The sequence below is a fragment of the Anguilla anguilla genome, chromosome 1 (genome assembly GCF_013347855.1).
Source record: "Anguilla anguilla isolate fAngAng1 chromosome 1, fAngAng1.pri, whole genome shotgun sequence".
Lineage (NCBI taxonomy): Eukaryota > Metazoa > Chordata > Actinopteri > Anguilliformes > Anguillidae > Anguilla > Anguilla anguilla.
In genome coordinates, this window is record NC_049201.1 from 78,871,974 (window position 1) to 78,889,572 (window position 17,599).

Here is a 17,599-nt window from a genome sequence, read left to right on the forward strand (position 1 = left end):
CATAAACTTCATTATGTGCTTACTTCCGGGACTTCACAAGCTTAGGTTAGCTGAAGTCGCTTTCGCTTTCCTGTCTAGTTAAATATGCACGTCTGTGAGTGGGAGTGGGGCTTTGCTCTGCTCTCGACTCGCTGGCCTGGGGGCGTTCCACTCTGTATTTGACTCTGCAGGACTGGGGGGTGGTGCACTGCCCTGCACTCGACTTGCTGTGCTGGAGGGGGTCGCTTTGTTTGTTCTGCATTTTAGCTTCTCGCGTTTGACCCCCCCCCCCCCCGAACCTCGCTGGGACTCTGAGGAGAAGCTCGGCGGTGGGAGAGAGGTGCGGTCGGAGAGTCGCACCTCTCCCGCATGTGCAAATGAGGGGTGCCGTGTCAGAACGAGGGCGGCGACCGTAACAGAGAGAATTTCCCAAAACCTGGCCCTCCTCGGCCTGCTTCCATTCTTCACTTTACTGACTTGGTCTGTTCCTTTGGTCCCTGGCCAGATTCTTGTTTTTTTAATATAATTTTTTTGCTTGTTTGTAAGAAAAAGATCATTTAGATAATGATTTAACCCAGAGGTCAGTCTGCACTGAAACATGTGTTTTCTACTCCTTCAGCCGGCAAACCTGCCCTGTATTTCTGCCTCTATTTCTGCTTTGTCGCAAAACATGCATCTTTATTTCGTTTTTCAACACAGTGCAGAGCAACTGAGTAATTTCAGTTTGTTAAAGTATCACTGCAGAGTAGACCGAGAGTGAAGATGCTGCCAACACTGCATTAATTCTTCTCTCCCTCCCTCCTCTCTCTCCCTCCCTCCCTCTCTCCCCCTCTCTCTCTTCCTCTCTCCCCCCCTTCTCTCCCCCTCTCTCCCTCCTCTCTCTCTCTCCCTCCCCCTCTCTCTCTCCCCCTCTCCCCCTCTCTCCCTCTCTCCCTCTCTCCCTCTCTCCCCCTCCCTCCTCTCCCTCCCCCTCCCTCTCTTCCCCTCTCTCCCCCTCCCTCCTCTCTCCCTCTCTCCCCCTCTCCCCCTCTCTCCTCTCTCTCTCTCTCTCTCTCCCTCCTCTCTCTCTCTCTCTCTCCCTCCCCCTCCCCCTCTCTCTCTCTCTCCCCCCCTCTCTCTCTCTCTCCCTCTCCCCCTCTCTCTGCAGGTGTGTGACTGGTGTAAGCACATCAGACACACTAAGGAGTACCTGGACTTCGGCGCAGGGGAGCGCAGGCTCCAGTTCTGCAGCGCCAAGTGCCTGAACCAGTACAAGATGGACATCTTCTACAAAGAGACGCAGGCGGCCCTCCCGGGGGGGCTGGGCATGGAGGGGAAGCCGGAGGGCGGAGGGGGGGTGCAGCTCCTCACCCCCGACTCCTGGAACACGCCGCTAGGCGACCTGCGGCGCAAGGCCCCGTCTCCGGGGGGCGCCGGGGCGCCCGTCCCGGGCCCGTCCGGCTCCAGCTCCGCCTCCCCGTCCGAGTCCAGCTCCGCCCTCTGCCCGTCCGCCTCTTCCGGAAAGATCCCCACGCCGGGGCCCCGCCCCCACGAGAGCCCCGCGCTGGCCCCGCCCGTCCCCTCCCTGCACCCGTCCATGGGGGTCCCGCCGGGGAGCCCCCCCATGGTGATGACCCCCCGCGGGCCCGTGCCCCTCCCCTTCTTCATGGAGCACCAGATGATGCAGCAGATCCGGCCCCCTTTCCTCCGGGCCCCGCCCCACACGCCCGGCCCAAACAGCCCCCTCCCCAATCCCATGATCCCCGGCATCGGGCCGCCCCCCCGGAACCTGGGCCCCCCCTCCAGCCCGCTGCACCGGCCCATGCTGTCCCCGCACCTGCACCCGTCCTCCGGCCCCACCATGCCGGGGAACCCGGGCATGATGCCCCCCCACCCGGGCTCGCACATTCCGGGGTTCCCCTTCCCTCCGGTCAACATGATGCCCAACGGCCACCTCCCCATGCCGCCCCTCATGAACTTCGGGGTGCCGTCCCTCGCCCCGCTGGTGCCCCCCCCGACCCTGCTGGTGCCCTACCCGGTCATCGTGCCCCTCCCTGTCCCCATACCCATCCCCGTGCCCATCCCCTTCAGCCCTAAGGCCCCCGGCGATCGCCACGACAACGGCGACACCATCCCCAGCGCGTCGGGGGACCGGGGCGAGTCCAAGGACCCGGGGCTGTTCTCCCCCGGCGCATCGTCGGGGGGAGGTGGAGGTGGGGGAGGAGGAGGAGGAGGAGGAGGAGGAGCGGGAGGAGGCGCAGGAGGGGGAGGGGGCGGTGGCGAGGGAGGGGACTCCGAACAGGGGCCCCCCAAATCCAACGAGCTGTCCCCCGGCGTTTCGGGACACTCGCTCTCCGGGTCCACACCACCAGAGCACGGCAGGACTGACATGGTGGACATGACGGTGAAGGCGGAGACTCTTGACAAAGCCCGCCTCTCCCTGCCCTTGCCCCTCCCCCTCCCCGCCCCGGCCCCGTCACAGGACGGGGTGATAGACCTCACGATTGGCCGGCGGGCGCGGCTCCAGCAGGTCATCCAGAGGGCGGCGCCCATGGTGCAGGTGAAGGCGGAGCCTGAGCCGCAGAACTTGCTGAACCTGGGTTACCAGGGCGAGCAGGGAAGGGGCGGGGCCATAGTTTTAGGGGGCGCGGCCTCAGCCGTGGGGGAGGAGCACAGAGACTCGGAGGACCCTGCCGCCCTGTCGTCGTTACCCCTGCCATGCGGGGACCCCGCCTACTGCGCCGCCCCTGCTGCCACGCCCCCTCCTCCGGCGCCCCAGCCGCCGCCCCAGCCGCCGGCCCCGCCCCCTCCTCCCCACCCCGCCCCGGACCTCGCCCACTCCGCCCCTTGCAACGTCATCGTCAACGGCACCCGCTCGCCGGACCCCGCCCGGAGACCCGCCCCGGCCGCCGGCGCGGTCTCCGCCATCGTCGCCGCGGCAACCACCGAGGAGCCGCCGGACAGCGAGCTGGAGTCGGTGAAGGAGAACAACTGCTCGGGCATGGAGCTGGACGCAGGTAAGAAGGCCCTGTTGTCGTTGGCGGAGGAGGCGGCCGCCGCCGCCGCCGCCGCCGCCATGTTGGGGGGCGCCGGCGCCGGCGGGGACAAGCAGGACCCGAGCGACGAGGACCACGCCTACGCCCTGCCGCTGCTGCCCAAGGCCGGCTGCGTCATACAGGCCCTGCCCAAGCCCGCCGACAAGACCGCCGCGGCGGCTCCGCCCCTGTCCGGCCCCGGCGGCGCCGCCGACCAGCAGCAGCCGCCGCTAAAGAGGAGGTGCCTGCGCATTCGCAATCAGAACAAGTGAGAGGCCAAAAACAGGAGGAGAGGAGGAGAACAGGTTGGTCTCACCGGCAGAGCGCGGGGCTGGGCCCCCCCTCACCTCCCCCCCGATGCCCTGCGCGGTCTCGCGTCCGGGCTGAGCGCTGCCGCCTCACACACACACACACACGCGCGCACACACACGCAAACGCACACACACACCAACTCACTGTACAGCTAGAGCTCTATTTCAATCATTCAGGGAAGACATATGACAACATATATGGGCTTTGATTATCAATAAGTGTGTGTGTGTGTGTGTGTGTATGTGTGGCTATGCTTGTTGCTTGGCTGATTGCTCTTGCTCGATTGCTCTTCCTTGATACGCACTCCCTGCTTGGTGGTGGAGAGAGAGGAGAGTAAAGGAGTTTGTGTTGGGAAAAGTTTGCTGGTGGGTTGTAGTGTTTTCAATGTGTGCATTTGATGTTAATTTAAAACCCATATTTTAAGCAATGTGAGAAGGTCCTGCAGTGAAAATCTTTGTTGCTGTTAAACTTATTAGGAAGGATAGATCCGTTAAGAGAGCGGGGGGTGTAGCTCTCTTATGTAAAAGAAAATCTTGATGTGCAGGAAATTCCAGAAATTTACCAGCCCATCCCGGGTGAGGATACTTGTATTAAGCTCATAGGGGAACATGAGGAAGGCCTTAACATAGGCGCATGTTACCGGCCGCTGGCTTCAGACAGTGGTATGCATACAATGCTCTATGGAAATCTAAACCAGTAAAGTTGAGGCTATTATTATGGGTGACTTAAATTGCCCTACTGTTGATTTGGAATTGATGACAGGACAAGGAAAAAAATTTGGAAAGACACAGTATGTCAGTCAGCCTACAAGAGGGACAGCCTGACACGAGCAAACCTCTGTCAAAGAACTCAAGGATTTTTCAAATTATAAAAAAAGAGAAGGAAAAAAAAAGCCAGTCAACGCTGGAGGTACCATTGGTCCTTACTCCACCTCCCTCCTGGATGGGATGGGGGTAAGGGGCCTCCTAGTTTGACTTTACACTACTTTCTGCCCTAGCCTATGCTTACTGTGTGAACTGGACTTGCTATGTCCATGGCTATGAATAACTTTTACATTAATGAGCATTGAACCTTTTCTGAGCTGTTTTTTTTGTAGTTGTTCCAATGACCTTCGGTGCGCACTTATTGTACGTCGCTTTGGTTAAAAGCATCTCCCAAATAAATGTAGTGTAATGGAGCGGGATTACATTACAGGCATCTAGCAGATGCTCTTATCCCGAGCGACGTATCCAACTTTTACATGACATTTAAATTTCATCCATTTACACAGCTGGATATATACTGAAACAATGGCGGTTAAGTACCTTGCTCAAGGGTACAATGACCTACCCGGGATTTGAACCTGCGACCTTTAGGTTACAGGACGGGTTCCTTACCCATTGTACGACACCGCCGGGATGGGAGGGAGCGGGACGGCTCCTTCCACAGAGAGTCAGCTCTCACACGGCTCTGTCTGAGTGGGTCATAAAGCACCAAGTCTGAGAGTCCGAGAGGCTGAAACTTGAGATGGGAGCCTTCGGCCTGAAACGCTGGGTCATGTGTCTCCTTCTCTCTCTCCCTCCTCCCTCTCCTCCTCCTCCTCCTCCTCCTCTTCCTCCTTCCCCCCTCTACTCACAGTTCTCCAGCATTAAAAGAGAAGGGTTATATTTTCTCAGTTTCACACTTCCTGTGTCTTGTACTTCTTCCAAAGCTCATGCTTGTGCTACTGTACCCTACTGTACCCTTTCCTGATGAACTGAACGCCCCCCCCCCACCCCTCCCGTCCCCTTAGATCCCTGAGTCATGTGACCTTGTGCCCGACCTATCAGACGCCCCGGTGCGGTGAGGCGTGCGCGTGACCTTCTGTCCCGACTCTCCTCTGTCACGTCACTCGGGGAGCGAAAGGGTTCGAGTTACCTTTCCCCGGAATCCTGCGGAATTCTCCTTCCACCCCCCACCCCCCCCCCCCTCCCGGGTCTAAGTTCGGAAGTTCGATGCCGCTCTGGTCAGTTTTGTTGGTTGTTTCCAGCGTCCCCCTTAGCAACCGTTTCACGCGAAGTTACGATCCCTTTGCCAGTAAAAGCCGCGGGGAGCTTGTGTTGCTGTAATCCTAGAGCGCAGTTTTGACCCTCGAGCGAGCCACCTTTCCCCGCTGCTGGTCGACTACAAAATTTTAGCTTTTTTATTTTTTATTTTTGCGAGAAATGTCATTTGTATTTTTAGCTGAAAGTCTTCAGAAACGCTCTCTGCGCGCCAGACAAAGGAGGCGGACAAAGTGGAGGGTTTCAGCGGAAAGGAAATACTGGCGTTTCTTCTCGAGTTTCCACGGTTTTATTTTGTGTGTGTCAGTGCGTCGCGGGTAACGCGATCTCTTCGTGCGGGTACGAAAAATTTTGGATTGATGCAGAGTGGGGAGGGAGGGGTGGAGATCGGGGGTGGGGGGGTTGTGCAGAATTCTGACCCCTGGCCTGGAACGAGCGCACATCCTGTCAGGCACATGGGGGTCTTTACCACGATGTGCAGCGCCCTTTGGAGAGGGGGGGGGGGGGGGGGTGCCCCTTGCTCGCTGTCCCACCACTAAAAGGTGGAGGACATGTTCCTCTCGTCCGTGAAAGGAAACTCATTTATGGTTTTTAGCCTCCTGTTTTGTGTGCGTGTGTGAATGTGTGTGTGCGTGCGGTGTGTGTGTGTGTGTGTGTGTGCGTGTGCATGTGTGAGTGTGTGTGTGTGTGCGTGTGCATGTGTGAGTGTGTGTGTGTGTGGTGTGTGGTGTGTGTGTGTGCAAGTGTGTGTGTGTGTGTGTGTGTGTAAGTGTGCATGCGTGTGTAAGTGTGCATGTGAGTGTGTGTGTGTATGTGTAAGTGTGCATGTGTAAGTGTGCGTGTGAGTGTGTATCTGCGTGTTTGATGTTGTTCAGCTGTTATGATCTTTACTTGGCTTGGCTGCACGATGAATAGCCTGTCAGTGAAAATAACGGTATTGTATATTATTATTATTTATTGGTTGATCGGCTGCATGTCGGCACGGACAAAACTATTGGATGGCTGGCTCCTCCACAGCCCCCGGAGGACCCAAAATTTTTTAAAGGAGTCCGACACCCCTGCTCTGAGAGGAAGGAGGGGAGGGGAGGGGTACAGAAAACATGTGAGGAGGGGGGAGGAGAGGGGTGCGAGGGAGTTTGAGGAAACGGACACATGATTTTGAAACTGGAGAAGCAGAGAGAAGAGCCTAGAAGCTTTGGGGGCCATTCGACCTCTCTTACCCCCCCCCCCCCCCCCCCCTTGGCAGGCCCCGCGAGTTTCTTCTTCTGTGGTGGAAGCTGCCCTGTGGCACGGCATCTTAAAGCTAACCGGGAGCTCGTCCTCCTCCGAAGAAGAAGAACGACGTCGTCGTTCTCAGAAACGAGTCGCGCATCATTTATTTACGGCGCGTTCGCGACCCTTCGTACTCTCCCTGCGCGAACGTCGAGCGTTTTACCACCGCGGGATTCTCCTCGCAATAGCGATGCGCTACGGTGCGCTAGCTACGTAGCACGAGGTCTCTCTAGTTCCGTGACACACATATCCGATTGCGCGTGCTTTCTTGGTTTTTTTTTTTTACATGCCAGAACGCATACTCCCTGGATTTTGGGATTTCACGTTCCAGCCGGTGGGGGTTTTCGGGGCGTGGTCGGCCTCTCCCGGTACTGAACCGCTCGCTGGCGTTCCCGCGCCGCGGCTCTGTCACGTGTAAGGCACACCGGCCCGGCCCCGTTGCCACGGGGACCGCACAATGCCCGCCGTTGTGCCAGGAGCGGGCCCCCTTCGTCCACCGATTGGCCCCTAAAACCCCCACCCACCCCTCCCCCCCCCCGTCCCCTCCCGTCCCCTTCCCCTCCCATCCTGGATGTCAGCTCGACACGGTATCCAAGGCCAGCCGTGCTGTGGTTAGATGGTGCTGTCCCTCCCGTTTGCAGATGCAGAGCAGCAACGCTACCCACCCCGCCCCCACGGCCGACCGCTGGCATAAACACTCGATGCAGTCGTTGAGGGCCGCAACCACCCCTGATCCGTACAATTCAAGTTTATTTCAGATTTTTTTTATGTTGGAGCTCTTTGGGGCCTCAACAACGTTATTGTTTAGGGCCACCATAACCCCTGGGGCCTGGCCCTGTACCCTTCCACTGCACTGCCCCGCCGCAGGAGGGCCACAGCGCCTGCTGGTTCTCCCCACGCTTCAGCTCTAAATTTAAGCCCCCTGATTGGCTGCAGCGCGGGTGTCCAATCAGAGAGAGCCAGGAGTGCTACACAGAGCGAAAACACCGCTAATCAACTGGCCGTGCTCTGTAATCAGGACCCTAGATTTGTCGAATCGGGCGTTTGGAGCATCCAGTTGGAACAAAAGCCTGCTTTCCACACCAGTGTTTCTCGGCTTCAGCTGGACAGGCCTGGACTGAGGAGTCCCCACAGCCCGTTCCCAAGGCCTTCGCTGGCTGCCGACTGCAGGAAAACCATAAAAACAAGGCCGCAGGCTTCCAGGACTGGGGTTTGACACCCCTGCTCTAGTTTAGGGCCCAAGAGTCTACCCACAGAGGTGCACACACACACACACACACATGCACACACCCACACACACACACAATCTCACATGTACGCACATACAAAAAGCACTTGTATGTGCCTAAACTTTTGTCTTACTAAACTTTTTTTGTAATCAAACATTCATGCAAAGGTTTTATTTAATGTAAGCTTTCATTGGGGTTTTTGGAGTGAATCTGTTTTGGCTTGTGGCACGTGAGATATTTTTATAAAGATTGGCTAAGGGAAAGAAGCACGTTTTTCTAGTTAAAAGGAAGTGTTCATTTTAGTTTTCCTCCTCTTTGAAAAGATGATTCTACTTCTGCTGAAGTAAAAAATTAAAACTCTTGTGTGTGAGTGTTCATTGAGAGTCAGGGAATTCATTTTAAATCCTGTCATTTTGGGCACAACATGTCTTTGCCTCGCGCGGCTCCGCTTACGTCCTAAGGTCCTGAAGGCAGAGCTGGCCGTCAGGCTGTAGGCGTCCCCCACGGCTCAGTGACAGGGTCGGGTCCGTTTCTGTTCTTGTGGCTGTGGGACATCGGCTCCACCAGCTCTTGGAGCTGAGCTGATGCTCCAGCCCGTTGCTGTCACGCCACATCACGGCCGTTTGGAGAAAAGGCCGTCTAAAAAAACACAAACTCCAAGCAACAGCAGAAAGCGACGAAAATATGTTCAGAAAAAAGCTCTCCCTGAGGTGGGAGGCAGGGGTGGGGTTGGGGGGGTGGGGGGTGTCGGTGTGACCTCTCACACAGGAGGACCCCTGAGGGACAGAAAGAGACCAAAACATACCCAGAATCCTTTACTTCAGACACTCACCTCGTTTCACCCCTCACGCCACACATTTCACGTTTCTGTCGCTCTGTCGCTCTTTCTCTGATGATGTCACCAGTAGGGCCCCTGGGTGGGACCAGCATGAAAACTTTGGCTTGGCTCTGGGACGTTTCAGCATGAATTGCTTTATTGACATTTATCTGTCTGTACAGTGAGTGAGAATATCACTTACAGGAATCACAGAGTGAATTTGCATCGTAAAAATCCCAAAAGTGAAATTTCAGTCGATTCAGTTTTTTTTTCTGTGCTTTGCTTTGTTTTAAATTACATATTTTTTTCCCTTTTATGGCTTGAAAACAGTGTGTACCGTACTGCAGAATTGAGCTCGGGAGATGTCCTGTCAGGAGGCCCAGATTCAAGCGCGTGACCTCTGACCTCTGTCTCTCCTTTCCTGTTCCCAGCTCTGCTGACGGACAGCGTGTCGCTAATGGGCTGAAGAGAGATGGGCCAAGCCTCGGTGCCACGCCCTGCCCCACTACGGACAGCACCAGCTCCCCCCCCCGCCCCATGCAAGCTCCGCCCCCAGCCCCCACCACGCCCATGCAAGCTCCGCCCCTCTCCAAGCCAACCAGCACTCGCTGTGCTCCACCTTGCCACACACCATCGGATGGGCACCATGGTACCCAAAATCCAGAGCACAGACCAAGGCCAATCACGTGGGTCCTGCCAACTCCCAAACTCTGACCTTTGACCCTCAGCCAATCATTTTTTGTTTCTTTGGTTCAGCACAGTAATGCTGGATATACCCTCCCCCCCCCCTCTAAAAACTCCCCTCCCACAGTCTGGAACTCCAGGAAATAATTTAGCACAGGGGGGTGTGTTTGTTTGCCACGGTGTGTCTACTTTTCACTCTTCCTCATGTTTTGGGGAGATGTTTTTCCCCCCTCTGTCCCTCCCTTATAAGGTCCTACATTGTTTTGTTTTTTTTCTCCAGTACTGTATGTCCAGTGTGGCTTTGAGCACCCTGATCCAGTCCTGGGGGGGGTGTGGTGGTGGTGGGGGGGGGGTCCAGATTCGTGAGTGTTTCTCCTTTGACTGAGTGCCAAGAAAACTTGGTAAATGTTCGCTCTTCTCAGATTTCCAGGGTACACACAGAACCCCTGCTCCCTGCCCGGCCCCCCCCCCCCAAAACCTCCCCACTTCTTCCGCCAATCTCCCCCGGGAACAGAGCGCTTGTTTTCGAACCGGAGACCAAAATCCCTCCTGGAAGACGTAAAACAATCCGAGGAGAAGGTTCTCCGGGCGCCGTGAGAAGAATTTCAAATAACGAGAGAGAAGAAGTGATGAAATTCACACCTGGATGGCCCTCAGTGCTGGGGGAGACACCAGGGACACTGCGCCCCCCCCCCCCCCCTCGTCCGGATCGGGGGGTGAGGGGGGGGGGGGGGGGCAGGGTTAAAAGAGAGACCTGGGAAACTAGGGCGGGGCCAGGAGGAGGAAAAGACTCTGCCCCACGCACCGCCCCCCCCCCCACCCCTTCACAACGGTGTCCTCTCACTGTTTGGCTTATGTGTTTTTTTGTTTTTTTTTCATGGCATAAAAAAAAAAGAGAGAATGTGCAATCAAACCAATCCTTATTCACTGGCTCCAGGACAACAGGGTAGAAAACTGAACTCATATGCACTCGTGTGGATCTCACCAGCAAGTCCGTAAGAAGCAGCAGTGCATTGTGGGCGAGCTCCACCCCACCCCAAAGGCCCCCTCCCCCCCCCCCAAAAAAAAAACTTACATCCCCGTTCAATCCATTTGTTTGTACACTGTAGATTGATCGTCCATGCCCCCCCCCCCTCGCCCCCCCCCCACACCTGTGCCAGGGCCTAGTCATCACTCATATTGTCTTCTCCTCGACCGTGCCGACGGTGTTCCAACAAAGATCCAGTAAGACACGAGCCTCGCCTGCTGCAGGCCCCGCCTCCCCGCTGGACAGTGTTCAGCAAGCGGCCTCGCTTCCCCAAGGCCGCATCCAATCGAAGCTCCGACCTCACAAACCGCCATTGTGACCTCACTGGCACTCAGAGCCAGTCTGGGCCTAGGCCCTGTCCACAGGCTATATATATAGGTTGAGTTTAAGGTCAGGTTAAACAGTTCAGGTCGGGAACTTTTCGTTTCAGCCTTGGAGGTGGGGGGGGGGGGGCACCCGTGATCAGGTTGGAGGGTGGGGAGTGGGGGAAGCTTCCTTGTACATGCCTGGATCTGGAAAATTCTGCACTTTTCGCTCTGCGCTTTCGCTAAAACTTCTGCTAGTCTGTCCATGAGGCTAAACCAAGCAGAGCCCAAATCAATCAATTAGCCCTCCAGTTCATTTCGAGACATTTGTTACGATGTTTCTTTTTTGTTATTCTTTATCGTAATCTCCCGTACACTGCGTGAAAACTGTTCCTAATTAGAAACGTCAGAAAGTCGTTCAGACGATCCCCTCTCCTCTTTTCCCCCGGTCGCTGGCAGACAGTACCGCATCAGTCGAGCCGCTACCCGGGCCTGACGACGCTCGTCTTTCGCCAGAGAAGAGCGGGAGGCGTTCACCTCAGCAGCACCGGGGGGCGATTTATGAGACCGACGCCTGTTTTCCGAAAAGGCCATTCCTCCGTCCCCCTTCCCCCGAATCCCCTCGCGGAACGGCCTCGCCTTTTGTCGCCTGCGTCGACGCCAAAATGTTTATTTCTCAGATTTACGGCGAGCGTTCACCTAGCGCGCCCGGCGAGGAACCCGTCGGCGCTGTAATTTATTCCCCGCCGCGCGAGCGTAACGTAATTGTCGTTCAATTAGCGGGTCGGGAGGCGAAACCTGAGCGCGGGGCGCTGGCGTCCGTCTGAAGCGCCGCCAAAGCTAATCGCGCCGCCGTCCAGCGCTCAGCGGAGCCTTCGTTCGGCGGCGAGAGGGAGACGAGCGGAGGGGGGGGGGGGGGGGGGGCGGACGCTGCGATTACGTCCCGGTAGCCAATGAGTCCTCGCCGCGACCCCCCCCCCCCCCCAATCCCCCCCGCCTCAGTGCGGAGGCTCGCCTCTACGTGTCAAAGCAGACTCCTAAAAGGGGAAGGAAGAGAGCTTCCGATTTTCCCGCCAAAAATAAAAAAATGCTTTTGACAGTTGAAGGTTTTTTTTTTCTTTGCGCATGCCGCCGTGTCTCTGAAAGACAGGTACTGTTGTTACGGTAACCATGCAAAGGCCAAATAGGCTACTGGATAGCCGTTCGCTACAAAAACGACAGGGACTCAAAAAGTTCAAAAGTAAAAATCAATGAAAGTGGTGATTTTATTGAAAATGTACAGGTACAGTCTAGAGCTTGACTGCTGCTCTGGCCTCCCCATAAGCCAATGCTCATTTATATCATGGGAACCAATAGGGTTGCAGTATTTTTCCCGCTTAATGGGAGTTTTTCTTTTTTTAATTGATAGCCATTATCATTATAAATGTAGAAGCCAATCATAACCAACCTAGCCTATAATGTGGTGGGGTTTTTCTCTCCCCTGTTACTTGATATTTGAGTTTTGCTTTGCTGTGATATCTATTCATTCTGTCTCAGAAACGCCCTACACACACACACACACACACACACACACACTCGCACACACACACACACACACACACACACACACACACACACACACACACAACCAAACCTTCCCCCATTTCCAGCCTCCCAGTCTCCATCGTTCAAATAGTGGGTTTTTTTTTTTTTTTTTTTTTTTTGCTTCTGGATGCCAAACAAAGTGAAATGTAACCCAACACTGCAGCCGCCCCCACCCCCCACCCCCCCCTCCTTCTTGAGGAGTTGGGTTTCATGCGAGTTTAATTGGCTTTTTTAGCTCTGAGGTCTAATTGTTACACATTTTAGAGCCGTCTCCCTTTTCAAAAACCCGGGTCCATCTGCAGGTTTTATTTTTCTTGCTGGAACTTTTTTTTTCCCTCTCTTTCTTCCCCCGCTTTCTCTTCCCCCCTCTCTCCCTCTCTTCCTCTCTCCCTCTCTCTCTTTTTGTGGTAGAAACTGTATCTGTATCACACAGAGCTTTGACTCTGTCTGGCCCGGCTCACGCTCGGGTGTCGGGTGACAGAGAAGTAAAAAAGAATCCCTGTCAGACCGGGGGGGGGGGGCCTGTGCAACCGCAGACCCGCGCACTGGCGCCCCCCGATGGCACCCAGGGGTGCGAACTGCCGCCCCCTCCCCAGAGCGTGGGCGGAGGACAAGAGGGCGAGAGAGGGTGAGGAGGCGGGGCCGAGAGGGGCATTCGAGGGGTCACCCCGCAAAAAAATACCGTCAGCTCTCTCTCTCTCTATCTCTCGCTCACTCTATCTCTCTCTGTTTCTCTGTCTGTCTCACCCTTTCTCTCCCTCTACCTCTCTCTCTCCGTCTCTGTCTCTCTCTCCGTCTGTTTGCCCCACAACCCAAACTTTCTTTCTCTTCCTCTCTTTCCCTCTTGACCTCCCACCTCCTTTCTTGCTCTCTCCATTCCCCTTCTCTCTCCGACGTCTCCATCTCTCTCCACTCCCCACTCTTTCCCTTTCCCTCCCTCCCTCTCTCTCTCTCTCTCTCTCTCTCTGTCTCTCTCTCTTTCCTCTCTTTCTCTCTGCCGTTTATCTCCCTCCCCCTGTTCTAGGCCTCTGTTTTTCTGCCGCTCTCTGTCAGAGCCAGGCCGGTGGAACCTGAGACCAGTGTCCAGATTAGAGACTGTTGACTCAGAGTCGCTGGTGAAACTGGAGCCGGTCTGTGTTGACGGTCAGGCATTTCGGAGCTGGTTCACTTACGCCGAGGAGGGGATCCTGTGTCACACTAATGATTGCTTCTGCTTTTTTTCCCCTCGGTGAGTCTCTGTGATTCTTCCAGCTGCAGCAGCTCTCAAACGCTTAGGCCAACCTCTCAGTACTCAGACGCACGCACACGCACACACATACACATGCGAGCACGCACGCACGCACACACACGCACACACACACACACACACACACACACACACACATACATGCACACACATGCCCAACCGCAAGCATGCATGAGTACAAGCTCAAACACACACTGCTCATACATCCCCCCTCCCGCCCACACACACACACACACACACACACACACACACACACACACACACACACAAAACCCACAGAGTCCACTTCTGTATCTCACAACATTACACTAAGCTATTTTACATATTTGTCTTTTACAACTGACAGGGGAAAGAAAATACAAGTGTTTGTATTGTCAGGCAATCTAGGCAACGGAGAGACAAACAGGAGATAACAGGAAGTAAATATTTATGAGGCAGCTTGTCACCAAGGCCAGCTAAAGGAAAGCCGTCTAGATAATGACAGCTGGGGAAGGCCAGTATTAACCCTTTAAAGGTGGGAGATCACAAATATGTGATTAGAATGTTCTCAACTGAACATTCTAATGCTGATGTCACAATCACTGCTGGTCATTGAAAGCAGTGGTATTCCAGATTGTAAAGTTCTTAACTGAACATTCTAATGCTGATGTAACAATCACTGCTGTGGGGTTCTAGAACACTGATTTAGAATTTTTAAAGAAATAACATTCCAAAAAACCTACTCCTCAGAGGGCTAAGGACTGCAGCGGGCTGAATTGAAGGGCTGAGAGCAGATCCACGTGAGCGCCAGTCTGAGAGGATGGCGGTGACGCCTGAGGGGGGGTGGATATCGGACTTCAGCTTTGCGTGTTTCCCCCCCTGCATCACACTGCACCCTAGAACCCCCCCCCCTCCCAGCCCCACCCCCTGTTTCTTAGAGAGAGGTGGATCTCTCACTCCACAAGGCACTCTGTCGCCATGACAGCCAGGAGTTTGCTGACATTCCATGGCTACTTCACACTTGCCTCCCTCGAACACGCGCACATGCATGCAAACACACTCCCGCACGGCACAGACACACACACGCACGCAAACACACTCACGCATGCCACACACACACACACACGCACAAGCACACGCACGCCACACACACGCACACACACTCACACACTCCAACACGTACGTCCCAGTGCAGGCCACGCTGTGGATGCAAAGTTCATGTCCACCGTGGCTAATAAACACATGTATACTCCTGCACATTTATTCCCTCCAGGAACACCCTCACACACACACACACCCTCACACACACGCGCACACACCCTCACACACAGACACCTGGATCTAATGAAAGATGAAAACACAGTCTGGGCGTTTCTCTGTATCTGGGACTTTGAGAGCAAAACTTTCCTATGCAGTTTTTGCTTTCAGAAACCGTATCCATCTCCTGTTATCCTGCTATTTTAAGCTTCGCAGTATCATAATCTAGTCTACCCCTGAGTTTGTTATGAATACCGATGCTAATGAACTAATTTATGGCTAAATCAATTACTATTTTTTTATTTATTTTTTTTCCCGAAAGGAGCGGCAGCATCCCAAACTTCTCAATAACAATTAAGAGAGAGGAAATCGCCGAGACTGCAGCTGGTGAAATACGATTTCCATTTTTTTGCGCGGATATATTTTTGTGCCTGCGCGACCTTGCCCGGCGTAACTGTAGCCGGGGCGACGGTCCGGACAGATATAGCCCTGAAACGGGAAACCGTTGTAGTGGCTGCGGTCGGTGACGGACGCTGGGGGGAGACGGGTTTCAAACAATGATACCCCGGCAACAGCGCTGTTCTGTCTGGCAGCGGCATGTCCGCGCCCGCGACGGACCCCGGGCAGCCCGGCTCGTCTCCGCGGTTACATACGGGAGCGGGGTAGCTGGTAAAAAACCGGGGAGCCCCGGCTCCAGCCCCGGCCCCTGACCGCGTCACTTTCGCTGACCTTTTCTCCCGGATACCAGGAAGTCTGGAAACCTCCCCCCCCCCCTCCCATCCCCCTCCCCCCCCCCCGACCGATGCGTTTTTGTGACAATCTGGTGCTACTCAGCCCGGTAAAACTGCTGGATTAGGCTACCGACCCCCGCGGGCGTGTGGGCAGGCGAGAAATAGTGTTTGCGTGATCATTGGCCTCGTTTTATGACAGCGACCAGAATCGGCCACCAGGCGTCGCTGTTGTTAGTTGCCTGCGGGTTGTTCGCCGTTCCATGCTGAGTAATGCCTGGTCCAGCTACTTCTGACAGTTTTTACATGCAACACAACTACGGCCTACACTGTGGGGATCTGCCAGTAGTAATATGATGCTATGCAGGTAAAACGATACGTCGTTCTTCACGCCAAACTCCGGAGCCAGCCATCCGACATAATAATTATAACAACTGCTGAAATTCTGAGAAACTGAAACTTTCAGAATACACAATATAGTTGAAACTGATATTTGGAAAGGCAAGCAGCTGTAAAATTTAAATAACGGTGTTCTTGCCCGAGTCCAAATCACAGATCAAGGTGGTCTGATTTCCTTTGTGAGGTACTGTTGAGTCGGTGAAAGGCCACAAGTCAAACTGGATCTTTGTTTGGAACACCCGGCACCCCTCAGAACTGTGTTCCCCAAGCACACGTCAATCAGTGAGAAACCACGGCAACCACACAGCCGTGACTCCGCCCCCATCTTTGTCAGTGTAGTCACGCGTGCCACCTGCTCTACACGTTCATCTGAATCGAGTAAAGAAATAAAAAAAAAAAGGTACGTATCTATGCCTGGGAAAGCAGGCCACAGATTAAAGTTTAGACTGTGTGTGTTGGTTGTGTCAGCAACCTATGTTTATGCAATGACAACTTGCTGCTCCAGCCAGTCATATTGAAAACATTTGAATAAGAAAATTAAGAAGGGTAGTATTAAATAAAACTTTTTTAATGTTACTTTTCGAAAGGTGAACAGAAAAGCTGCCTTAATTCTTGCTTGCGTGTCCTACGGCTCTGAGGATGATGATGATGATGATGATGACGATGATGATAATGCTTGCTTCTTGTTTGAAATCCACTTTGTAAAAAACAAAACAAAAAATCAAAACAACTTTGTTATCTTGCTAGTGTCGATGTATAGATGATCCGCTTTTCTGTGACTTGTAATATCCCCCCCCCCCCCCCCACCGAATTTTGCTAAACCCCCCTCCCCGTCCCCCCACCCTCCCTTACTGTACATTTGACCTTGTGGTGGATTCTCTACCTTTTTGTGTACTTGCAGAACATTTTATATTATTATTTATTATTGACAAATATTTGCATTTGCAAATGAATAAAAAAGGAAAAAAAAAAAGGTTCTTGGGTGGAGCAATTTGGTTGCAACATAGTTGCACGGCGAAAAATGACTCCATTCTCACAGCAAGAAAAAAAAAAACAACTACAAAAAAAACACACAACAAGGACAGAAACCCTTGTCTTTTTATTATTAAATTGTTCCTATAACTTGTCGCCAAGATTGCTTTAAAAAGTATGTTTTTTTTGTGTTGTAACAGTATTTGTTTTACCCAGTGAATTGCTTATTGAGACTAATAAATAGAGTCACACACCAGCTACAGCACGTGTTTGTCTCACTGTTTGTTTCCTGGACCCTCCAGGGTACCGAGAGTCTCCCAAATACCCATACTCCCAAACACTCAAGCTCTCAAACACCCAAACTCCCAAACTCCCAAACACCCAAACTCCCAAACTCCCAAACACCCAAACTCCCATACTCCCAAACTCCCAAACACTCAAGCTCTCAAACACCCAAACTCCCAAACTCCCAAACACCCAAACACCCAAGCTCCCAAACACCCAAACTCCCACACTCACAAACTACCAAACACCTAAACTCCCATACTCCCATACTCCCAAACACCCAAACACCCAAACACCCAAGCTCCCAAACACCCAAACTCTCACACTCACAAACTCCCAAACACCCAAACTCCCACACTCCCAAACTACCACACTCCCAAACTCCCACACTCCCAAACTCCCAAACACCCAAACTACCACACTCCCAAACTCCCAAACACCCAAACTCCCACACTCCCAAACTACCACACTCCCAAACTCCCAAACACC

General features: G+C 53.9%; 1 protein-coding gene across 1 annotated transcript in view; it reads left to right on the forward strand.

The window, feature by feature from the left end:
* The window catches only part of sobpa (sine oculis binding protein homolog (Drosophila) a), a 79,414-nt gene extending 69,750 nt beyond the window's left edge, over positions 1-9,664 (forward strand). The window contains exons 8-10 of the mRNA XM_035426270.1: positions 1,127-2,171; positions 2,217-3,298; positions 9,076-9,664. Of these exons, the coding sequence (XP_035282161.1) occupies positions 1,127-2,171; positions 2,217-3,265 (2,094 nt within the window). The 3' untranslated portion in view covers positions 3,266-3,298; positions 9,076-9,664. The remainder of the gene's footprint in view (positions 1-1,126; positions 2,172-2,216; positions 3,299-9,075) is intronic.
* Positions 9,665-17,599: the final 7,935 nt, after the last annotated feature.